Raw genomic sequence first — 25,990 nt, forward strand, 5'->3', positions numbered from 1 at the left:
TCTAATTATTCCTTCACTTTTCCTGAAGTTCACCATTGATCAGCTTTTTCACATTTGGTTTTAGGCATTCTTGATCTGTTGTTTATCGTAGTATTTCCACTTTGGTATATTGGTTTTTCTGCATGTCTCCCTGGGGAATTCTAGAATTTGAAATATTAAGGAGTAAATTTACAGGGTAAAATGGCAGTTCTCCAGTTTGGGTGTGTTATACATTCATAAACTGAGTATGATTCCTGGATTGGTGGTTTTAACTTTGTGCCTCTAAAGACCAGTATCTTATTTAATACTTTCTAACAAGGTAGAAACACTTAGAACCTCGTTTTTTTTTTCAAGTTTTCATTAAGTCAACACTTATTCAAAGCAGGCTGTCATAATTAACAGAAAATTATATCTTATTAGTATTCAAAGAAGTGCTGAGTTGGGAAACACCTTTTTAGCTGACTCTTAGCTAGTCAATACGTATTAACTGACATAGTAATTATGGCAGATCAAGTGGTTAATTCTCTTTTATATGCTGAGGTGGTATAGAAATTAACCATGTGGTAAACTTTTATATGTTTGATATTTAAAGGCACATGGAAAGATCATGTGAATTTCAAATTCATAAAATAAAGGGGTTTGGGAATGGGAGACTGGGAAAATCAAATGTATGGATAAAGATGCTAAGCTTAAAAATCTCATAAGATAGTAAAGAGTGATTATGATGGTATTTTGTATAAAAAGAGGTTTTTTTTTCAAAGTTATGACCTTTATTCATCATATGTTTTTCATCTTTTTTTTTTTTTCCCCTTTGGTTGTTAAATTTTATTTATTTTTCCCACATAAGGCATAGGGAACTGGAATAATTCCCAAGACCCCGAGACAGTTTCTCTATTTAGTTTTTTGTTTTGTTTTGTTTTTTACATTTTTTTTCAATATATGAAATTTATTGTCAAATTGGTTTCCATACAACACCCAGTGCTCATCCCAAAAGGTGCCCTCGTCAATACTCATTACCCACCCTCCTCTCCCTCCCACCCCCCATCAACCCTCAGTTTGTTCTCAGTTCTCAGTTTTTAAGAGTCTCTTATGCTTTGGCTCTCTCCCACTCTAACCTCTTTATTTATTTTTTTTCCTTCCCTTCCCCCACGGGTTTCTGTTAAGTTTCTCAGGATCCACATGAGAGTGAAAACATAGGGTATCTGTCTTTCTCTGTATGGCTTATTTCACTTAGCATCACACTCTCCAGTTCCATCCACGTTGTTACAAAGGGCCATATTTCATTCTTTCTCATTGCCACGTAGTAGTCCATTGTGTATATAAACCACAATTTCTTTATCCATTCATCAGTTGATGGACATTTAGGCTCTTTCCACAATGTGGCTATTGTTGAGAGTGCTGCTATGAACATTGGGGTACAAGTGGCCCTATGCATCAGTGCTCCTGTATCCCTTGGGTAAATTCCTAGCAGTGCTATTGCTGGGTCATAGGGTAGGTCTATTTTTAATTTTTTGAGGAACCTCCACACTGTTTTCCAGAGTGGCTGCACCAATTTGCATTCCCACCAACAGTGCAAGAGGGTTCCCGTTTCTCCACATCCTCTCCAGCACCTATAGTCTCCTGATTTGTTCATTTTGGCCACTCTGACTGGCGTGAGGTGATATCTGAGTGTGGTTTTGATTTGCATTTCCCTGATGAGGAGCGACGTTGAGCATCTTTTCATGTGCCTGTTGGCCATCCGGATGTCTTCTTTAGAGAAGTGTCTATTCATGTTTTCTGCTCATTTCCTCACTGGGTTATTTGTTTTTTGGGTGTGGAGTTTGGTGAGCTCTTTATAGATTATGGATACTAGCCCTTTGTCTGATATGTCATTTGCAAATATCTTTTCCCATTCCATTGGTTGCTTTTAGTTTTGTTGGTTGTTTCCTTTGCTGTGCAGAAGCTTTTTATCTTCATAAAGTCCCAGTAGTTCATTTTTGCTTTTAATTTCCTTGCCTTTGGGGATGTGTCGAGTAAGAAATTACTACGGCTGAGGTCAGAGAGGTCTTTTCCTGCTTTCTCCTCTAGGGTTTTGATGGTTTCCTGTCTCACATTCAGGTCCTTTATCCATTTTGAGTTTATTTTTGTGAATGGTGTGAGAAAGTGGTCTAGTTTCAATCTTCTGCATGTTGCTGTCCAGTTCTCCCAGCACCATTTGTTAAAGAGACTGTCTTTTTTCTATTGGATGTTCTGTCCTGCTTTGTCAGAGATGAGTTGGCCATACGTTTGTGGGTTTAGTTCTGGGGTTTCTATTCTATATTGGTCTATGTGTCTGTTTTTGTGCCAATACCATGCTGTCTTGAGGATTACAGCTTTGTAGTAGAGGCTAAAGTCTGGGATTGTGATGCTTCCTGCTTTGGTCTTCTTCTTCAAAATTCCTTTGGCTATTCGGGGCCTTTTGTGGTTCCATATGAATTTTAGGATTGCTTGTTCTAGCTTCGAGAAGAATGCTGGTGCAATTTTGATGGGGATTGCATCGAATGTGTAGATAGCTTTGGGTAGTTTTGACATTTTGACAATATTTATTCTTCCAACCCATGAGCACGGAATGTTTTTCCATTTCTTTGTATCTTCTTCAATTTCCTTCATAAGCTTTCTATAGTTTTCAGCATACAGATCTTTTATTTCTTTGGTTAGGTTTATCCCTAGGTATTTTATGTTTCTTGGTGCAATTGTGAATGGGATCAGTTTCTTTGTTTTTCTGTTGCTTCATTATTAGCGTATAAGAATGCAACTGATTTCTGTACATTGATTTTGTATCCTGCAACTTTGCTGAATTCATGTATCAGTTCTAGCAGACTCTTGGTGGAGTCTGTCGGATTTTCCATGTATAATATCATGTCATCTGCAAAAAGTGAAAGTTTAACTTCATCTTTGCCAATTTTGATGCCTTTGATTTCCTTTTGTTGTCTGATTGCTGATGCTAGAACTTCCAACACTATGTTAAATAACAGCAGTGAGAGTGAACATCCCTGTCGTGTTCCTGATCTCAGGGAAAAAGCTCTCAGTTTTTCCCCGTTGAGGATGATGTTAGCTGTGGGCTTTTCATAAATGGCTTTTATGATCTTTAAGTATGTTCGTTCTATCCCGACTTTCTCGAGGGTTTTTATTAAGAAAGGTTGCTGAATTTTGTCAAAGGACTTTTCTGCGTTGATTGACAGGCTCATGTGGTTCTTATCTTTTCTTTTATTAATGTGATGTATCACATTGATTGATTTGCGAATGTTGAACCAGCCCTGCATCCCAGGAGTGAATCCCACTTGATCATGGTGAATAATTCTTTTTATATGCTGTTGAATTCAATTTGCTAGTATCTTATTGAGAATTTTTGTGTCCATATTCATCAGGGATATTGGCCTGTAGTTCTCTTTTTTCACTGGGTCTCTGTCTGGTTTAGGAATCAAAGTAATACTGGCTTCATAGAATGAGTCTGGAAGTTTTCCTTCCCTTTCTATTTCTTGGAATAGCTTGAGAAGGATAGGTATCTTCTCTGCTTTAAATGTCTGGTAGAACTCCCCTGGGAAGCCATCTGGTCCTGGACTCTTATTTGTTGGGAGATTTTTGAGAACTGATTCAATTTCTTCGCTGGTTATGGGTCTGTTCAAGCTTTCTATTTCCTCCTGATTGAGTTTTGGAAGCGTGTGGGTGTTTAGGAATTTGTCCATTTCTTCCAGGTTGTCCAGTGTGTTGGCATATAATTTTTCATAGTATTCCCTGATAATTGCTTGTATCTCTGAGGGATTGGTTGTAATAATTCCATTTTCATTCATGATTTTATCTATTTGGGTCATCTCCCTTTTCTTTTTGAGAAGCCTGGCTAGAGGTTTATCAATTTTGTTTATTTTTTCAGAAAACCAACTCTTGGTTTCATTGATCTGCTCTACAGTTTTTTTAGATTCTATATTGTTTATTTCTGCTCTGATCTTTATTATTTCTCTTCTTCTGCTGGGTTTGGCTGTCTTTGCTGTTCTGCTTCTATTTCCTTTAGGTGTGCTGTTAGATTTTGTATTTGGGATTTTTCTTGTTTCTTGAGATAGGCCTGGATGGCAATGTATTTTCCTCTCAGGACTGCCTTCGCTGCATCCCAAAGCGTTTGGATTGTTGTATTTTCATTTTTGTTTGTTTCCATATATTTTTTAATTGCTTCTCTAATTGCCTGGTTGACCCACTCATTCTTTATTAGGGTGTTCTTTAACCTCCATGCTTTTGGAGGTTTTCCAGACTTTTTCCTGTGGTTGATTTCAAGCTTCATAGCCCAGTGTCCTCCTAAGCCGCCATCTTCCTAATGACGAATCATCATATGTTTTTCATCTTACTGATACATTCTCTTTTTTGTTTTTCCTAAATATAATTTATTTTCACTTTAGCTAATGTACAGTGTATACAGTGTGCTCTTGGTTTCGGGAGTAGATTCCCTTGATCCATCGCTTACATACCACACCCAGTGCTCATTCCAACAAGTGTCCTCCTCAGTGACCATCACCCATTTTCCCCTAGCTCCCCCTTCAACTCTTAGTTTGTTCTCTGTATTTAAGGGTCTTCCGTGGTTTGCTCCCTGTTTGAAACTATTTTTTTCCCCTTCCTTTCCCCCATGGTCTTCTGTTAAGTTTCTCAAGTTCCACATGTGAGTGAAAACATATATGTCTTTCTCTGACTGACTTATTTCACTTAGCATAATACCCTCCAGTTCCATCCATGTTGTTGCAAATGGCAAGATTTCGTTCTTTCTCATTGCTAAGTAGTATTTTTCCCCCAGTTTCGAAGCATAGTTCTGAGCCTATAAAGTTTGTAATTTCATAAACATGTATTTATTTTAAGTAGTGTATATGATTTTTTAAAGGTCCTTATAAACTCCTAAAACTCATCTGATTTTGACTACAGATATTATAGAACAACCAGTACTGGTCCAAGGAAACAGTAACAGAAGATGTGTCAGCACCCTCAAACCTTGTGCTAAAGATGCATATATGCTTTTCCAGGTATTTCAATTGATAAAAAATAATTTTTATTACAGAATATAGTTTTGTGTAAATTTTTGATTTTTGCATTTTATGTTTGGTTTAATTTTTAAAGTGTCAGTTTTTAAAAAGTGTCCAATTTTGAAGTGTCAAAAGTAGTATTCCAAAAAACTTCTTTAATGTTAAAGACTATCCACAGTTAACTAACATGATAAAATGTAACATTTCACTTTAAGGAAATAGAATGAATTACACTATACTAGAAAATACCATATTATATTATACTAGAAAAATAACTAATAATAAAAATAATTTTCAACTTAAAATTTAACTAATAAACCTTTGGCCTATTTAATATAATTTGATATACAAATACCTAATTTTTACATTATTTGTCGTGAATAAATCTTTTAAGTAAAATGAGATTTATCAGCACTGAAATTTTATTAATTATTTATTAAAGGATTATTATAAGTGTTTTTTCATTAAAAGACTGTTAACCATTTATCTGTTTATATTATGTCTTGTCAAAAGTTACATGATTCTTTAAAAGTTTACCTATTTAATCAAGTATATAGTTTGTCAGAATTTGCATTACCAGTGTTTAGTTTCTGAGGAGTAAATATACCATATAAGAAGAGATAATTTTTTTACTTTTATGAATTCTGAACAGCACATTTCATTCTAGCATGTAAATGTTTTATTTTTTATTTATTGTTTGAATTATTTTCCCAGGATCTTTGTCAGTTGGTTAATGCTGATGCCCCTTACTGGCTAGTAGGCATGACAGAAATGACTCGAACATTTGGCCTTGAATTACTTGAGTCAGTCCTGAATGATTTTCCACAGGTCTTTTTACAAGTAAGCCATTTGTAGTATCTTGCAACAAAATTAATCTATAATTTTTTCACAGATATTTTTCAAGAAAGTAACATGTATTCTTTCTCCCATGTTAGAGGACTGAAAGAATTATAGCTTTAGACTTTAGAACTGAGATAATTTAGTGTGTCTTACATTATTGTAGTGCCCTCGCATTTTGAAATTTTAACCTTAGAATCCCTAGAGACTATCTAGTGAGACATTTCTCAGTCTGTGAATCCACGAAGGAATGTAGTATGTGGGCTATTTTTTAAAATATGTAAAAACTGAAAAATTGTTACTGATCTTTACTTGTTTATATGTACCTATGTGCTTTTTGATAATAATATTTGGAAAAAAGTAGTAGTCAATGGCTGATAAGTTTAACTTGCAGTACAGAATATTTCAAAATAGAGAGTTATAAAGGAAAAAGTAAGAATCCAAACTTTTCATTTAACTTGCAAGAAGCTAAAGTCTAATATTGATTCAGTGATTTACATAGGATTCCTTAGTCATTAGCAAATCTTGAACTAAAATTTAGATCTTTTTACCACTAACCTAGTTCCTTTCCTTACCATACTGCCTTCCTAAGTGGCACTTCCAAAATGTGTGAGCCAAGTGCTACAATAGTAGAAGATCCTTTAGCCCAGGATTTGGAACTGAAACTTTTATTATACAGATGATAATCTGGGGACATAGAGGTCATGATGACTGTAGTGAGAATAATTTGAGTGGAGTTGGGGTGGTTCCTAGTGGTTATGAAGGAAGCCCAATTGTATTAAGTTGAGTAGTGAGTGGACAAAGTGTGAATAGATAAAACTTTAAAGAGTTGTCTATAATATTTATCAATTAACCAGTATATAAATTTAATTAGTGAAGTATGAAAATGTACTTTGGTATGCTTTTCATTTTGGCAGTCAAAGAAACTATCGATAGGACAGTAGAATTTCAAATCACTTAACTCTAAAGATCCCATTTTGGGGGACAAAGAATTAAAAAGTACATTAAAATGTGTATAAAAGTCTAGAAGAATATACATTCGGAAGTTAGCAGTGATCATTAGCGTTTCTCCAGGAAGTTAATATTAGGCAAGGCTTTTATTTTTATCTTTTCACTTACCGGTATTTTTTCATTTTTTTTTTTTCCTCTGATGAATCGGTTTCTAATAAGGAGACATTTTAAAAATCTTAATTCTGAACAAATAAACTGCTCTGTACCTTATTTGTTCCCTTTTCTGTAAGATTAAAAGATTAGATTGGATGATTTCTATTATCATGCCTTGTTCTCAGCCTCAGTGGTATTTGGATGAATAAAAAAACAAAATAATGTATATTTGAGGTTAGGCATTAGTTGTGCACTGGACTTTATATTATCAGTAAAATGGGACTATTTTGGGCTAATATAGGCAGGAAATGAATAGATTAAGGAAGGTTTTTTGCATAACATGATATGACTATAAGTAAATTTTAAGAATCCTTTGCAAGATTCCCCAGACTAAAATAATTGTGGGGGTGTCTGGGTAGCTCAGTCAGAGGATCATGAGACTCTTGATCTTGGGGTCATTAGTTCAAGTTCTAGGCTGAGTGTAGAGATTACTTAAATAAATAAAACTTTAAGAAATAAAATAAAATAATTATGCTTGTTTGTCATTGCATTTTTAAAAATCAGCTTATTGTGTTCTGTTCAAGCAGTCTAAGAAGAACAAAATATTAAGTTAATTCTTAAATCTTCCATACATGAATGGAATTGTTATCTTGGCAAAATAAAATTAGTGAATTATATAACATATTTTGTTAAACTGGTGTTCTTTCACCTGCCTATTTTAAATGCCTTAGCTATTTGTGTAATCTGTTTTCTTCTGTTCTTTATGTTTTTAATTGATAGTGTTCCAGCAAAATTAAAATTCCTAATAATAAACCACTTAATTCCAATTCATTAGATTCCTTTTTAAATTAGATTCTTTTTAAACTTTGAAATAATGATGAACAGTTTGATCTTACACTCTCAAAGAGCAGCACTAATTTCATACTTGTGTGTCAACTAGAGTAATAAACTAAACATATAATAAAGCTAAATTATTCATACTGGTTATTAAGTTTTATTTGCTAGTACATATGTTTGAAAAGTAGTAAGTAAAAAGTAAAAATAATAAGTACCAATTAAGTTAATTTTTTTTTTTTTGTCTTTGCAAATAGCACCAAGAGTTTAGTTTCCTTCTCAAAGAAAGGGTATGTCCTCTTGTGATAAAACTCTTTTCTCCAAATATAAAGTTCAGACAAGGTTCCAGCTCTTCATCTTCTCCAGCACCAGTTGAAAAACCGTATTTTCCTATCTGCATGCGTTTGCTGAGAGTAGTATCTGTTCTGATTAAGCAATTTTACAGTCTTTTGGTAAGTGCTAATTTTCATCCATGTTTGTATGTATAATTGCACGCAGTGCTCTTTTTAAATGATAATTTATTACAGTGCATTCAGCCTTTTCACTTCAGAATTTTTTAGGTATTGATAGGTATTCTCCTAGTTACTCTAATAAGGGTTTATGCTGTCCTTTCTTAAATCTTGCTTATTTTTAATGTATGTCAAGTAGAGTCATGGACTATTATCTGAAGGCAGCATAGAATTTGTGGCTGGGGAATTTAGCTTCTTAGCTAATTATTAATACCTCATTTGAAGGATAATTAAAATTATAGTATCTTCAATTAATGCTACTTTCATTTATACTATTTTATGTATCTTAACAGATTAAAGCAAAGAAGTTAAAAATTTGGTGAACTCTAGGATTAATAATCAATTATATTGGCTTCTAGTCCAGTATTGTATTTATTTTGCATAAATTTATGAATTTGTGATATTCCTGATCACAATACATCAATGTATCAATATTTCTCAGAGAAAATGATGTATTATATTTCTTTTTAATTTTATATTAAGTCAAATCCAGCATTGTACTTTTTTTAAGCTTGTATACTTAATTTTAATTAACAGGAATAATTGGTTATTGATCATTGTGGAATAGTAAACTGTATAAAATTATAATACTTCTAATACTGTGAACATTTGATGTACTAAATATTAGAGATAGCCAACAACTTCACAAACTAGTAGATAATAGTTTATACCAAATTCTGTGGAGAGCTTTTTAAGATAAATGGCTTTTTTTAAATTATTTAGGATAAACATGTTATACATTTTCTTTTCATATTCCAAATCCATTTATACAAAGTGCATTCAGAAATAATCTTAATAAGCCCTGTAGTTATAATTATTTCTGGCCACAAAAGGTATATGTATAATGTACATTGATGTATTTAATGCATTGTATAGAGATAACTGTAGGAAATCAAATCACTTCAAAAGTGTTGCTATTTATTAGGGAAACTGTTAAGTTATCAGAGTTAGGTGCCAAAGGTTTAAGAGTCTTTTGGTGCACCCATTATTATTGGCTTGGATTTTTTCTCTTCTACCCATGTTAATAACATATAATTGAACATTTAGGTATATGAGTTTATGAACTTACTTTAGTTCATGGCTCCATCTTTTTCTGTAGGGATTAATTTTTTAAAAATTACAGTCAGTGTTCCTTCCAACATGCATGGTATTTGATATAATTTCCAATAATTATTTTTAATTGAAAAAATAAGACTTTTTTGTCTAATTATATACAGTTGAAATGGAGGGACATTCTGTGAATCTTTACATTGATTAACTTTTGGAGGTTTTGAAAGGTCTCCTGTCACTTGTTGAAAATAAATGAAAAGTTGCTTAATTTCTCCAAAGATGGAGAGGTTTTATCTGGCAGTTGTCATATTTTCTTAATTGTATTTATTTATAGTCCGTTTCAATCTACAAAGAAACTTTTTTATTGCGTGTTTTTTTATTTTGAGAGAGAGAGAAAACATGAGCAGGAGAGGGTCAGAGAGAGAGGAAGAGAAAGAATTCCAAGCAGGCTCTGTGCTGTCAGCATAGAGCTTGACACATGGCTCAGTCTCATGAAACGAATTTCTCACGATTTCTCACGAAATCAAGACTCGGACACTTACCTGACTGAGCCACCCAGGCACCCTAGTCCACAAAGAAACTTAAAAAAAAAAAATTTTTTTTTTTGGGGCGCCTGGGTGGCGCAGTCGGTTAAGCGTCCGACTTCAGCCAGGTCACGATCTCACGGTCCGTGAGTTCGAGCCCCGCGTCAGGCTCTGGGCTGATGGCTTGGAGCCTGGAGCCTGGAGCCTGTTTCTGAGTCTGTGTCACCCTCTCTCTCTGCCCCTCCCCCGTTCATGCTCTGTCTCTCTCTGTCCCAAAAATAAATAAAAACGTTGAAAAAAAAAAAATTAAAAAAAAATTTTTTTTGTTAACATTTATTCATTTTGAGAGACAGAACAGAGCCTGAGTGGGGGAGGGGCAGAGAGAGAGGGAGACACAGAATCTGAAGCAGGCTCCAGGCTCTGAGCTGTCAGCACAGAGCCTGACGTGGGGCTCAAACTCACTACAAGATCATGACCTGAGCCGAAGTTGGACACTCAACTGACTAAGCCACCCAGGAGTCCCTGCAAAGAAAGTTTTTAAAATTGTCAACCAGAGTGACATCAGCAAAATGTTGGAAGATGAGGGTTCAAGCCCTCTGTCCTCCAGAGAGACACCAACTTAACAGTACATAATTACCTCTGTGACAACTTCGGAAACCAGTTGAGAGGTTATAGCACCATAGGCAAATGGAAGGCCAAACAGTGAGGTTCATTACAGTGGGTAGGAAAGCTCATGGCCCTTAACTGCATACCTCACTCGACTCCTTACACATCTCAGCATGGTGTGATCAGGAGAAAACTGCCAACCTATGGCTTCTCCTTTAGATGGGCAAAAGATAAAATGCGCATCTAACATTCTGACTTTTTTGGGGTACTGCCCACCTAGTTTCTGTCTCACCTGATTCTTGGAACACTGACAGGCAGCACATTTGGGCCTGCTAGGCACCAAGGCAAACCTGTTGCTTGCCCAGAGAGGCATAGTACTGCAGACATACACCAGGGGGAGCTTCTCAGTAGAAACAAGTGTCTTCTGCTGGGAAATTATACACACAAGCCCAGAGGAAACACATTGACAGAAGAGGTTTGAGAGGTTTCCAGGCTGATTGGTGAAGTTCTTTCCCTGTACAAAGCCAGTCCATAAAGACTAAAAGAGTTGACTTTTTCAACAACAACAACAACAAAATAAGGCATACAGAGAAACAGGGAAATATGGCTCGGTTAAAAGAACAAAATTAATCTCCAGATACTAACCATAAAGAAATGGAAGTCACTGAATTACCTGACAGAAATTCAGAATAACCATCGTAAAGATCTGAATGAGCTAAAAGAGAATACAGACAACTAAATGAAATCAAGAAAATGGTATATGAATAAAATGAGAATATCAATAAAGAGGTAGAAACTATAAAGGAGAACAAAACAAAAATTCTAAAGAAGTATATGGTAATTCTGAATTGAAAAATTCATAGAAGGGGTCAACAGTAGACTAGATCAAGCAGAAGAAAGAATCCACAAACTTGAAGACAATTTATTGGCAATTACCAGGGCAGAGGAGCAAAAATATAAAAAGCAAGAAGAGCTTCTAGCAGACTTCTGGCATATCATCCAGCAGACCAAGATATGCATGTCTAGGAAAAGCACACTGGGTTATGCTCCTACACTCACAACACCTTGGATATCAGATGTATGGATTTTTTCCCACATCAGCCAATTCTCTGACAGCCAGATACTGTACGTTGAGTTCAACTCTGACACTAGCCAGAGTTAGTACAGATCCTGTAGTTAAGGGCTCAGTTCCATAAGACTCCCCTGTTGCAGATGCCAGTTGCAAGTAGTGCATTGCCTGGTTATCCACAGATTCTAAGTTGGCTGTAAATGGGAAGTTCCCACAACCTCCTCTTTGGGTTTGATCATTTGTCAAAGTGGTTCACAGAACCTAGGAAAACAGTTTACTTACTATTGCTTATTTATTACAAAGGATATTTTATTTTATTTTTTATTATTTTTTTTTATTTTATTATTTTTTTTTTTTCTAAAATTTTTTTTTTCAACATTTATTTTTGGGACAGAGAGAGACAGAGCATGAACGGGGGAGGGGCAGAGAGAGAGGGAGACACAGAATTGGAAACAGGCTCCAGGCTCTGAGCCATCAGCCCAGAGCCTGACGCGGGGCTCGAACTCACGGACCGCGAGATCATGACCTGGCTGAAGTTGGACGCTTAACCGACTGCGCCACCCAGGCGCCCCTACAAAGGATATTTTAAAGGATAGCAACGAACAGATTCATGAAAAGAACAGGCACATGAAAAGATTATAGGGTGAGGTCTGGAAAGGTCCCAAGAGCAGGAGCTTTGTCCCCATGCAGTTGGGGAATGTCACCCTCTTAGCACATAGATGTATTCACCAACCTGGAAGCTTCCTAAACTCCATACTTTTAGGATTTTTATGGAGGTTTCATCATGTCAGCATGATTGATTATTAACTCAATTTCTACCACTCTTCCCTCTCCAGAGTATGAGAGGTGAGGCTGAAAGTCTCAAGCTTCTAATTATGATTATTTTTTCTGGTATCCAGCCCCTATCCTGCAATCCATTGAGGGTTGCCTCATTTGAATGAAAGAATCACATAGGAAATTTCAGGAGACTTAAAACTCTGTGTCAGATGCTCCTATCACTCAGGAAATTATGAGAATTGTAGGAGCTCTGTGTCAGGAACCAGGAGCAGGGACCAATATATATATTTCTTATTACTTCACAATACATTATTGGAGTCACAGATGAGGAAAGCAAGGGGCAGAGAGCCAGTTTGAAGAAGTAATGGCCCAAACCTTCCCAAATTTGAAGAAGGAAAGGGACATACAAATTCATGAAGCTCAGAGAATTACAACTAGGATTTATCTAAAGAGAACTATACCAAGACATGTTATAATTAAGCTGTTAAAAGTTTCAGAGAATCTTTAAAGTAGCAAAACAAAAGCAACTCATCATGTTCAAGGGAGTGCTCATAAGACTCAGTAGATTTCTCAGCAGAAATCTTGCAGGCCAGAAGGGAGTGGGATGATGTATTCAAAGTATTGAAAGAAAAAAAAAACCTGCCAGCCACAAATACTATACCCAGCAAAACTTTCCTTTAATAATGAAAGAGAAATTAAGACTTTCTCAGGTAAACAAAAGCTGGTAGAGTTCACCTATGACAAGGCCAAATATCTATCACTCCCCTACTTATTTTCCTAAGTATTATCAGAGTTGTCTTAGGAAGACTTCTCTAAAATGCTGGTTTAACTACATTAAATTAAGATAAAAGTATAGGAAGCAGAGATATTCTTCCTTTTCCTTTTCATATCCACTCATCAGTCATAGAACACCAAATCTTCTACTCTCATAATTAATGCATAATGCTATGAAAAACTTTTATATTCTTATAAAAAAAAGTCACCTTGGTGCTTACTTGTACCCCCTCAAAACTAGTATTTTGAAGCCCTAACCCCTAATGTGATCGTGTTTGGAGATGGAATCTTTGGGAGATAATTAAGTTTAGATGAAGTCATGCTGTAGGGCCATGATGATGGAGTTAATGACCTTATAAGAAGAGACACTAGAAAGCTTTCTTGCTCTTTCTCTCTCTTTCTGCCATGGGAGAACACAGTGATAAAGCAGCTGCTTGTGAGTTAGGAAGAGCAGTCTGATGCAAATCTCACCTTGCTGGCACCCTGATCTTAGACTTCTCGCATCCAGAACTGTGATAAATAGATTTCTGTTATTTAAGCCACCCAGTCTGTGGTATTTTGGTATGGTATCTCAGCAGACTAAGAACTTAGTTTCTGTCCACCACTTTTAGTATATAGCAGTTCATCCAGTGACTTCTTAAGAGATACAGATACCTCATTCCTCAGTAATTTTGGTTTGGGATGAAATTGCTGTTTTTGAGTGCATATATTTCAGACACTATACAAAGTGCTTTACATATATTCACTTAGACTTTACTACAGCTGAAAAAATAAGGCTCAGGATATTTATGTAAAATGCCTGAGATTATACTTTATAAGCACAGAGCTGGGATGTTAACTCATTCTTTTAGACCCCAAAATCCTCGCTCTTAATCCCAGTGCTTTTTACTACTTCTCTGTTTTCTTAGTTCTTATTTCTTTTCTCTCCAAGGCTGTTTAGTGTCACATTTTTCATACTGTTACCATACCATTCTCCATATTTTGACCTTAATCTCCTTGACTTGGGTGGGGGATAAAAGGGGAAGATAAGTAACAGCATCACCAGCTACTGGAAAGATTGAATATTACTACCTAAAGGTGGTAGAGAAAGGCCTACTTCCGTGTACTTCACTCCTTGGGGGTAATGACCAACTGGTAAAACTTACCTTACTGTGTTTGTAAAGGCAAATTCATCTTCAGATGATTTAAAATATTAATTCCACACTGTTAGATTTTGTAATATTGGCACTTTTCATTATGAGCAAGTTCAGACATTCTACAGCTTCTCCAAGGGCAAAAGTTAAAGGTATGATACTTGTGGAGTAAGATATGTAATTTATGTGCAATGCTTCTCTCTCATTTCTTTGTGTTTTCTTTATTTAAACATGGAAATTATACATCTAGGTGACATACTGGAGTAGTAATTCTTACACTTTTTAGTCTTTGGATCTCTTTATGCTTGTAGGAAAATATTGACCTTTTGTTTATGTGGATTTTTTCTATCATTTATTGTACTAAAAATTAAGTCGGATCATACTGAACCCACTCATGTTAACATAAAACTCATTATTTTTCCAAGAGGAAAACAAAGATATTTTTTGCAAATCTCCTTAATGTCTAGCTTAATAGAAGATAACTGGATTTTCTTATCTTCTTTCATTCTATTGTGACGTGTTGTTTTGGTTGAAGCATATGAAGAAAATCTGTCTTGTCAAAGACATGTAGTTGGAAAAGGCAGAATTGTCTTCATGGATATTAAATCTATCTTAATAGTGGATATTCCTCTTTGCTACTACACCAGACTGGACCAAGTGACAGTTTCTTAAAGGTGTAGTATTGAAACCATAGTAATGACATTTTCATACTCGGTTACATTAAAATTCATTGATTCATCTTGTGCTCTGATTGTATCTTTTATCCATACATGATTTTGTAATATCATGTATTTTAATTATGCAGATAATCCAAATGTCAACATTTTATACATTACCAGAAATCACTTTTGTTAATCACCAACCATTTATCAGATAAATCTGTTATTAAGAAGTTGTCAAGGTCACAGTGGTAGATATAAATTTTCTAAAATACTTACTTTTGCTTGAAAGCTTAAATCTTCTTGTTGGCAACAAATACTGTTATTTGTTTCCCTTACAGCTACAAGCTTACTTTGTTCATTTTTTTATTAAGTGTCTGCGATGTACACAAGTCTAAAAAGTCGTAATTTACCGTTTGCTTTTTCAGTTAAAATGGTGTTCCTTAGGGGGAAAAAAGTGACTAGATCAGTTCTTAACTATGTTTTTCCCCAGACAACCGTTGTACTTTGATACGTAGAAAAACTGCTTCATATATATTCTCATTTTGTCACGCAGAAAATTAAAAAGACAGACACAGGTCAAATTTAATAAAATTAATAATTTGTATTTTATTTTTTATTTATGCTTATTTTTATTTACTTATTTTCATTGTGGTTGTTTAGTGAAACAGACCTTTTTAAAACAAAATTGTGTGTGGGAATGAAAAATACAATGATACCAGTGCAGTTTGTTGCTACTGCCTTGATTCGTGCTAAAGCACCAGCTGTTATACCCACCACTGCTTTCGTATCATCAGTGCAAGTGTCAATACACTAAAAATGGCAAGTAATATCTTAGTATTACTATAAAAATAATTGTGACCTCATTTTGACCCCACTTTGGGGAATCACTTAACTAGGGAATCTGTTCTTCAGTATTCACCAGCTTATTTTGTTGTATCAAGTAGCTCAGGGGTGGAAATACCTAACATTCAAAGGTTAGTTCTGTTAATATATCTAGAGTGACTGGAGGAAATTGGAATGCCCTGGTCATTCAGTAAGAGATATAATATAGCAGGTATACTATATTCTTTCTCTTTTCTATCATCTGAGCTAGATGCTTCTCTGTCCTCTGAATCATTTATGCTTTGTGTCCAGATATCTTTTTTAGGAAGATAGTTTAAGGGATTTGTGAAACTTAGCTTATAAATTGGTAGCATATCTCTCTTCTACCTTTGACTCACTGCTTTTAAAAAGGAGTTAATGGGGCTATTTTGACTTACCCAACCTAATTTTCTACTGCTTCACATACATGTCTCCAACAAAGGATCTTAGCACTACAAATTCATTAGCCAAAAGGTTGTTTACTCTTATCAGCCTTTGAGAAATAGACTCCTGCATTTATAGTCTATCAGATTGTCTTTGTTGTGTCCTAAGTCAACAGTTACTTTATTATGTACATAGTTCCTTATCAGAAATCCATGTGCTACTGTGATTAAAATTTCTACCAGAATGAATGATTAATCTTAAGCATCAGTTGTCTCTTGACTACTATCCAGTACCAAAGGACTGTAGGAATTCAGAAACATTCATCACTCTTCATGCTAGTATAATGGAGTTTATGAGGTATCTTCATGTCACATTAGGCCAATTAGACTTAGGCCATAGAAACCATTCTTTTAAATATTCTTTTTAAAAAATTTTTTAATGTTTATCTTGGAGAGGCAAAGTATGGTCAGGGGAGGGGCAGAGAGAGAGGGAGTCACAGAATCCGAAGCAGGCTTCAGGCTCTGAGCTATCAGCACAGAGCCCGACGTGAGGCTCGAACCCAAGAACTGTAAGATCATGACCTGAGCTGAAGTCGGATGCTCAACTGACTGAGCCACCCAGGCGCCCCCCATAGATACCATTCTTAATACACGTTTCCCTGTGAGTGCAGCTTCTTGGGAAAAAGGCTTAATAAATTCACAGCAGGTGCTCTCCATTGATGTCCTTGAGAACAATGCAGTGACCTCAACACTAGTTCTCTGATCAGACTTTCACACTTGGCAAGGAGGAAGGAAAGGAGACCAAAGTTCCAGTCCTCAGGAGAGAGGCTCTCATTTACCCAAATTACAAGGTTGTAGTGGCTGTAGTATAAGTTGTTTGATTTGCTTTTTTTTTTTTTAAGATTACAAATTAAAGCCTTTGAATTTTTGTATGTTTTGTATGTTACAATATATTCATTAAAGCCTTTGAATTTTTGTATGTTACGATATATTCAGATAGTAATTTTTATGAAATAAGTACTAAAATAATACAGGTCTCTAGGTATTGTTATGTACATAGTACTCCTCATACATGATTTTTCAGCTGACAGAATGTGCTGTAGTCCTTCTCTTATAGGAGAGGAACTGATATACTCTTCAAGGCAAGTTTTATAATAATATTTCTTTTGGCTGTGATATAATGTTTTTGAGAGCCTTTGTTTTCTGGCCTCAAAACCTGGCTTATGAGCCTTCAATTGTACTACCGCATTTATATTTCACTTTTATTCTAAAAGAGGTAGTGCACGTTTGGAGGACCCACTAATGTTAAAACTCTGTTGTAGATAACAACTTGCATAGTGAGTCACCAGCATGACTCTTTATCAGTTCTTTACTAAAAGGGATCATTTGTTTAGGAAAAAATGTGCTCCGTATTTGCATGGCACTTTATCATATTTACGAGACGTTTTTATTTTTACAATTTTCTCATTTGACTTTTCCGGAAGATGAGATGCTTTTATCCTTTATTTATAAGGTTATGTAACTTGTCATCCACTCTGTTGGATAAAGCTGAGCCCATCTGATTTCTGATCTAATGCTTTTTAACAGTATCATGTTTAGGACAGTGATAAGCCTCTGTTTTAGGACTTCCCCAATCATAGCAATCCAAGAATCAAGTTTTTAATTATCCCTCCTGCTTTATCTTCATGATTATGTCCTAGTTTTAAGCATCCAGTTAACAGTACTGTAAGACATTAGAAGATACCAGCTGCTAAGACTTTGGGCTAACATCCTGACGACTGCTATATTTCTGAAATTTCTTGCCCCACATGATGCTTACTCATTTCAGGGTACCCCCAGCTAACTCATCCAATAATGTGCTGCACTTGGTATAAAGGGAGATTTCAGTTTGGCCTACTAACCACAACGTCAGGTTCTTAGCTCACAAGGATCCTGCTGTGCCCTCAGTTAATGTGTAACATTAAGAAGTAATCTATTAACTTTTGAAAAAACTGGTTACTTTTTTTTTGTTCATTTATTCATCTACCACACATTTAGTGTGTAATGTTGAGAATGTGCTCTAAACATTTTTATTTACAAAGAGCTTGCAGAAGAGATGATTTATATTAACAGTAATGATAACGGGTATTTATAAAGAAAGGGAAACTATGTACCAGGCCTCATTCTAAGTACTTTATATCTTATACTTGCTAACTGCTATGGATTCCTTTTTGTTTTTCCCTAGAAAATATACACTAAACATGCTTACGTTTATTGCCTCTTTGTTTAAGCAGCACAAGAACGTATGGAAAAACTTGTGGTATTATTAAAGAGTAGAATATACATCCTACCAGCGGTTTACATGATAATGTGTGCTACCTGGCAGCAGTGAGGATGGTGTGATGGTGCATAGTGCTTTCTAAAGAATAAGGATAAAAGATTGACCATGTGAGCAGATGACTAGTGTGTGTTTTCAGAGATGTATTTAGAGAGAGACTGATTATTTTTACTGTTAGCTTTTCCCTTATATAACTGCTCTTCCCTTCCTTTTCTCTACTCCCCATTAAGAATTGTAATTTATTTAAAGTTAGAAGATTTTATTGATTTTTCCATAAACTAAGAACAAGAGTGTATTTTATAAATTCTTATCTTAGATTTAAAGAAATATTATTAAAAAATCTTATACTTTTTAGGTAACTGAATGTGAGATATTTCTGTCACTTCTGGTGAAATTTCTGGATGCAGATAAACCACAGTGGCTACGAGCTGTTGCAGTAGAATCTATACACAGACTCTGTGTGCAGCCTCAGCTATTAAGGTAGAACCTCAGCAGTATTTAGTTAAATAGGTTAATGTTTGTGCTAGTAGGAAGACTTTTAAGTATTCCCAAACGTCACTGATTTCTAAACAAAGAAAATTGTGTATTGTATGTATATAGAGGGGTAGGGGTGTGAGTGTGGAAAACAACTGAGAAGTGGGCAAAAAACATGGGTAGTAATTGCCATCCGTCCAAATTACTGGTTAATACAGCCAAGAAAAATTTTTTTGGAACATTGACCTCAGTCTCAACCTTTGTACTAACTTAGTAGAATAACTCAGGTGTGATGAAGTTTTAAGTATAGCATTCAGACTGACAAATCAAAATTACTTGCTATTAAAAAATGTTAATATATTCAAATATTTTCCCTAGAAACATTTTATTAAACATTTTATTTTATTTAAAAATTATTTTACAGGTCATTTTGTCAGTCCTATGATATGAAACAGCATTCTACCAAGGTTTTTCGTGATATTGTAAATGCCCTGGGATCTTTTATCCAGTCATTGTTTCTTGTCCCTCCTACTGGAAATCCTGCTACAACAAACCAAGCTGGTAAAGGCTAATTCATATTTTGTTTTTTATATTCTGCCACAATTTACAATATGCACTATTCTGAGAGGGTATTTCATAGAAATTTTGTGAATAAAGAAATTTGAATTACCTAAATGTGTTGATAGTAAAGACTTTCACTTAAAGAATATTCAATCTCGGGGCACCTGGGTGGCTCAGTTGGTTAAGTGCCCAACTTTGGCTCAGGTCATGATCTCATGGTTTGTGGGTTTGAGCCCTGCATTGGGCTGTGTGCTGACAGTTGAGAGCCTGGAACCTGCTTGGGATTCTGTGTCTCTCTCTAACCCTCTCCCACTCATGCTCTGTCTCTCTCAAAAATAAAATAAACATAAAAAAAAGTTGAAAAAAAAAAAAAAGGAATATTCAGTCTTATTGAGGCAATTGTGTTTCTTTCTTTCTTTTTTTTTTTTTTAAGCTTATTCATTTATTTTGGGGGGTGGGGGATAGAGAGAGTCAGAATCAGGCTGTGCCTCATCAGCACAGAACCCAGCATGGGGCTTAAAGTCATGAACCAGAGATCACACCTGGAGCCAAAACCAAGAGTCGATGCTTAACCGACTGAGCCACCCACGCACCCGTATTTCTTTCTTTCTTTTTTTTTTTAATGTTTATTTATTTATTATGAGAGAGAGAGAGAGAGAGAATGAGCATGTGCATCAACAGGGGAGGGGTTAGAGAGGGAGAGAGAGAATCCCAGGCACACTCCATGCTGTCAACCCAGAGCCCAACTTGGGGTTCGATTCCACAAACCGTGAGATCATTACTTAAGCCGAAATCAAGAGTTGGACACTTAACTGGCTGAGCCATTCAGGAGCCCTGTGTTTATTTCTTTCCAGAATATGTTTCTTTCTCTGGTATACTTTCAGTTTCTCTAATCACATAAGAATAAGACTTTAGATGTTTATCTTCATTTTAAAAGAGTCTTCATTTTGTGCCTCTCTTTAAAAAGAGTCTGGGCGCACCTGGGTGGCTCAGTCGGTTAAGTGGCCGACTTCGGTTCAGGTCATGATCTCGCGGTCCGTGAGTTTGAGCCCCGCGTCAGGCTCTGTGCTGACAGCTCAGCCTGGAGCCTGTTTCAGATTCTGTGTCTCTCTCTCTCTGACCCTCCCCTGTTCATGCTCTGTCTCTCCCTGTCTCAAAAATAAATAAAACAAGGGGCACCTGGGTGCCTCAGTCAGTTGAGCGACTGACTTCGGCTCAGGTCATGATCTTGCGGTCCGTGAGTTCGAGCCCTGTGTCGGGCTCTGTGCTGACAGCTCAGAGCCTGGAATCTGTTTCGGATTCTGTGTCTCCCTCTCTCTCTGACCCTCCCCTGTTCATGCTCTGTCTCTCTCTGTCTCAAAAATAAATAAACGTTAAAAAAATTTTTTTAAATAAATAAATAAAACGTTAAAAAATTAAAATAATAAATAAATAAATAAATAAATAAATAAATAAATAAATAAAGAGTCTGGTTCACCATCTTAGGAGGTCTGTTAGTCTTTCTTTTAACGAAATGGGTGAACTTGATTTAAGCTTGTTTGGAAATCAGTGTACAACTTCTAGTTTCTCTTTGCCTTCTTTATCTTCTACTTTTTACTATCTGATTAATGGTTTTTTTAATTCATTATTTTCACCTATGGTGAAAAGTGGTCTAACAGAAAGTATATTGTAAAGTTTGTCAATAGTTTTACTAATTAGTACTTTTTTTTTTTATAAAAAGGGAAATGGTGGGGTATCTGGTTGCTCAGGCAGTTAAGTGTCTGACTCTTGATTTCAGCTCAGGTCATGAGAGCCTGTGTTGAGCTCCGTGCTGGGTGTGGAGCTGGCTTAAGATTCTCTCTCTTTCTCCCTCTGCCCCTCTTCCCTGCTCGTGCTCTCTCTCTCTAAAAAGTAAAAAAGGAAATGGTGTTCTGGGAAGACAGAGAGATTCTCTAATAGCCATAACAGGATTGATAAACTTCATTTATTTGTGCAGTATCCATTCCTGTAGAACAAATTAAAAAAAATTTTTTTTAGAACAGGAGTTGGGGAGAGTGGCAGAGAGAGAGAGAGAGAGAGAGAGAGAGAGAGAGAGAGACACTGAATCTTAAGTAGGCCCCAGACTCAGCATGGAGCCTGATTCCAGGTTCGATCCCATGACCCTGGGATCATGACTGAACCAAAATCAAGAGTTGGATGCTCAACTAACTGAGCCACCCAGGTGCCCCTAGAACAATTTTTTTTTTTAATTGAACAGATATTTTAATATCATTGATTTGTAATTAAGTAGTAAATTGGTATCTTTGTTTTCTTCTCCTTATCTAATAGGAAACAATAACTCAGGGGGCCCTGTCTCAACACCAGCTAACTCAGGAATGTTGGGGATTGGTGGAGGTGTTACTTTGCTACCAGCATTTGAATATAGAGGAACTTGGATACCTATTCTGACTATAACAGTACAAGGCAGTGCAAAAGCCACCTAGTAAGTAGTAGTAGCCTTATTTTATGATTGATGTTGTTGGGGATATTTTATCATAAAATGTTTCTCTCTGCATTATATTTTGAATTTAAGCCTACTAATTCCAATACAGTTTAGAACTAATTTTTTTGGCCATATTTTGAGATTTTTACTAAGGATTGGATTTTGTTTGTTTTCTTTTGTCTATTTGTAGACCTGTTAATAGCATTATGAAACAAAATGTGTTTTTTCTACCTGAGGACCTAGTCAGCTGTTTTATATGGCTTTTTGATTTAAGTATGTGACTTGATTTCAGACCCTTTGGACTTAGGTCTTCTAATACTGACTTTACCAGCAGCAAATTCTTTAATTTTAAAAATCTCAGTTTCTTCACCTATAAAATGGGAGTAGTGATATATTTACCTTTAAGGATTCTCTAGGTAATAAAAGTTATTTTAACTGTTTAGCTAATTCCATTGTTAGGGTTTAACATACAGTACTTTTAGTTTAATTAATTTGAAGTGTTTAATGGATACCATATATGTTATTTGTATTATCATTAGTTATTTCAGTTTAACAAATATATAGGCGGCAGTGTATTGTTGATTTTTCTTAGTTTGAAGTGAACTACAGTGCTCCAGAGATAAAGCAGTTAATACCACATAGGTTTAATGCTGCAGCTGTTGTGAAGCAGTTATTTCATACATTTTGAATGCTTAGTATGTATAATTAAAATACTATTCCGATGACAGTAAATCAAAACTTAAGATTTGAAGCAGAGTCTCTGACTAGTTTGTTGGTTTGTTTGGTTATTTATTTATTCATTCATTAAAATTTGAGCATAGGGGCACCTGGGTGGCTCAGCCAGTTAAACGTCCGACTTTAGCTCAGTTCATGATCTCATGGTTTGTGAGTTCAAACCCTGTGTCAGGCTCTGTGCTGACAGCTCGGAGCCTGGAGCTTGCTTCAGCTTTTGTCTCCCTCTCTCTCTCTCCCTCCCCTGCTCATACTGTCTCTCTCTCTCTCTCTCTCTCTCTCTCTCTCTCTCAAGAATAAATAAACATTTTAAAAAAATGTGAGTATAGTACACATGTTACATTAGTTTCAGGTGTACAATATAATACAGTGATTTGACAAGTTTATGCATTATGTTGTGTTCATCACAAGTGTAGCTGCCATCTGACTCCTTACATCACTGTGACAATATCATTGACTCTATTCTTTATGCTGTGCCTTTTATTCTTGTAACTTATTCATTCTGTGACTAGAAGAACTGGAAGCCTGTGTCTCCCACACCCCTTTACTCATTTGCCCAACCTCCTTTTCTCTGACTAGTTTAAATGATAAATTTATATGGTGTGTCAGTCTACATTGTATGATCATGATATTTTGCTGTACAGCTTTATTTTGCCTAAAAGTGTAAAAGCATGGAGTCATAGAGGACTGAAATATTTAACTAAAATTCATTGTTATTCTTAGTCATTTAAAAGATAATGTTACCTAGTCTCATATAAGCTTTTGCTTGCTATAAAGGCTAGTGGTGCAAGTATACTAGAGAATCAGATTTAAAAGAATCATATTTCTAGCACTGAAGGAGACAGTAATCTGATTCATTCACTTTCCCACCTCATTTTATAAGTTGCAAAAACCCCAACATGGAACTAAATTGCTGCCCGTATGGAACTTATGTATTAGTGAGTGAGATAGTCAATAAAGGCTCAAATAAACATGTAATATCACCTTGCTAGTGACTTTAATTCTTTGAAGAAAAGACAAGTTAAGGGGATAGAGAGTGACCAAGGTGAAGATGGGGACAGAAATGATCTCTGAGGATAGAAGATTGAACAGATACATAACTAAAGGGAGAGTGAGTGCTTGAGGAAGAAAAATCAAAACAAATGACAAAAGAGTAATTACTTGGCAAAGTTGTAATAATTGCTTTTTTATTAATAAAATGGAAGTCAGAAACCAATGGTCCAATTTTTCTTTCTTTCTTTCTTTCTTTCTTTCTTTCTTTCTTTCTTTCTTTCTTTCTTTCTTTTTCTTTCCTTCCTTCCTTCCTCCCTTTCTCTTTGTTTCTTTCTTTCTTTCTTTCTTTTGAGAGAGAGAGACAGCATAAGTAGGGGAGAGGCAGAGAAAAAGGGGAGAGAGAGAATCCCAAGCAGGCTCTGTGGTGCCAGCGCAGAGCCTGATGCCAGGCTTGAGCCCACAAAGCCGTGAGATCACGATCTGAGCTGAAACCAAGAGTTGGCTGCTTATCCAACCAAGCCACCCAGGGGCCCCTGAAACCAATTGTTTAATTTATTCTTTTTGTTTTAAAAGAACAGTAAATAGTTTTTTTAAGTTTATTTATTGAGAGAGAGAGAAAAAAAATCCCGAGAAGGCTCTGCACTGTCAGAGTGGAGGCTGACGCAGGGCTCAAACCCATGAACCATGAGATCATGACCTGACCTCAGATGCTCCACCAGCTGAACCACCAAGGATCCCCAGGGCCAATTGTTTGTTGATAATTTAGTCCTTGTCAATTAAGAGAGTTGATTTTAACTAGTTATGCTACTAAATACTGTGATTTCGAGTATAAAGTTATTTTTACTATTTTCTTTGAAGGTAAAAATGGAAATCTTGATTGTGTATTCTGTTCATGTATTGACTTTTTTAAGTATGTAATCGTTTGAAAACTTAAGTGATGTACAGACAGAAGTAGTTTTTTTGTTTTTTAAAAATTTTTTTAATGTTTATTTATTTTTGAGAGAGATAGAGACAGAGCATGAGCAGGGGAGGGGCAGAGAGAGAGGGGGACACAGAATCTGAAGCAGGCTCCAGGCTCTGAGCTATCAGCACAGAGCCTGATGCGGGGCTCGAACTCACGAACCATGAGATTGTGACCTGAGCTGAAGTCGGACACTTAACTGACTGAGCCACCCAGGTGCCCTCAGAAGTAGTTTTGACCTAAGTATTGTTGACATATTCTTTCAGATTAATTACACTGTGGTTTCTTTCAAAGTTGGGCTTGTGACAGTTTTGCAAGTTTACCTAAATTTAAAAATATTTAAATAAATGAGTTACATTTTATCTAAAACTGGAATTTATGTAGTGATTCTAATAAACTAGCCCTGAAATATTGAGGTAAGAAAGTGTAGGCCATGTTATAGGTTGTGGTATAAATAAACATAAATCACCTTTTTTCTCCTAACTATTCTGGCACTTAAAGTCTTTACCATAGAATTTGGGGATTGGAGTTTTGGATATTAAGATTATATTATCTGTTTTAGATGCATTTTCACAGTAGATCATTTGTTCTTTGAAAGTAGAGATTTGTCTGAAAAAAAACAATTAGTGCTGATAGGCTTAATGTGTGGCTTTATACAGTTGAATCCAGAAAATTTACCCTTGCTGTTTGAGCTTAGATCTCTTGATCAAGAATGTATTTATATTTTTATTGAATACCTAAATTTTAAAATACTCAGAGCCGGCACATGCTAGGAGCTAAATTGATAGACTTTAGAATCAGACTTGGGTTAAGAACTGCTGATTGGTAGCGGTGTCACCATAGTCCTTGGTTTCATCATCTGTGTCTTTTAGGGGTTTTGTGTGGAGTTTAAACACGACAAAATGCACCAAAAAAATACCTTAAAGTCCCGGGCCATGAGTAATTGCACAACAAATGATAGCTATTTACTTTGAGTTTTGCATTTATTTATAAATTACCTACCTCCAGTCTTGATTATGATTCAGGGACTTTTAGGATTTGAAGTAGGAAATCTCTTTTATTAACTTTAATTTTTTAAAATAATTTTTTCAAATTTATTTATTTATTTTGAGAGAAACAGAGAGAGCACAAGCCAGGGAGGGGCGGGGGGAGGGGAGGGAGGGACAGAGAGGGACAGAGAGAGGGAGAGAGTATGAAAATCCCAAGCAGGCTCTGTAAAGTCAGCACAGAGCTCGATGTGGGGCTCGAACTCATCAAACCATGAGATCATGACCTGAGCCAAAATCAGGAGTCAGATGCTTAACTGACTGAGCCACCCAGGCACCCCTTTTATTAACTTTTTTTATTGTAATCTTTAGTGATTTCAATTGT

General features: G+C 35.7%; 1 protein-coding gene across 7 annotated transcripts in view; it reads left to right on the forward strand.

The window, feature by feature from the left end:
* The window catches only part of MON2 (MON2 homolog, regulator of endosome-to-Golgi trafficking), a 119,204-nt gene that overhangs the window by 28,296 nt on the left and 64,918 nt on the right, over nucleotides 1-25,990 (forward strand). For all 7 annotated transcript variants that reach the window (XM_043564776.1, XM_043564773.1, XM_043564777.1 and 4 more), the window contains exons 6-11: nucleotides 4,900-4,997; nucleotides 5,712-5,837; nucleotides 8,030-8,224; nucleotides 18,793-18,917; nucleotides 19,336-19,472; nucleotides 21,780-21,933. In XM_043564776.1, the coding sequence (XP_043420711.1) occupies nucleotides 4,900-4,997; nucleotides 5,712-5,837; nucleotides 8,030-8,224; nucleotides 18,793-18,917; nucleotides 19,336-19,472; nucleotides 21,780-21,933 (835 nt within the window). The remainder of the gene's footprint in view (nucleotides 1-4,899; nucleotides 4,998-5,711; nucleotides 5,838-8,029; nucleotides 8,225-18,792; nucleotides 18,918-19,335; nucleotides 19,473-21,779; nucleotides 21,934-25,990) is intronic.

The sequence above is a fragment of the Prionailurus bengalensis genome, chromosome B4, assembly GCF_016509475.1.
Source record: "Prionailurus bengalensis isolate Pbe53 chromosome B4, Fcat_Pben_1.1_paternal_pri, whole genome shotgun sequence".
Taxonomy (NCBI): domain Eukaryota; kingdom Metazoa; phylum Chordata; class Mammalia; order Carnivora; family Felidae; genus Prionailurus; species Prionailurus bengalensis.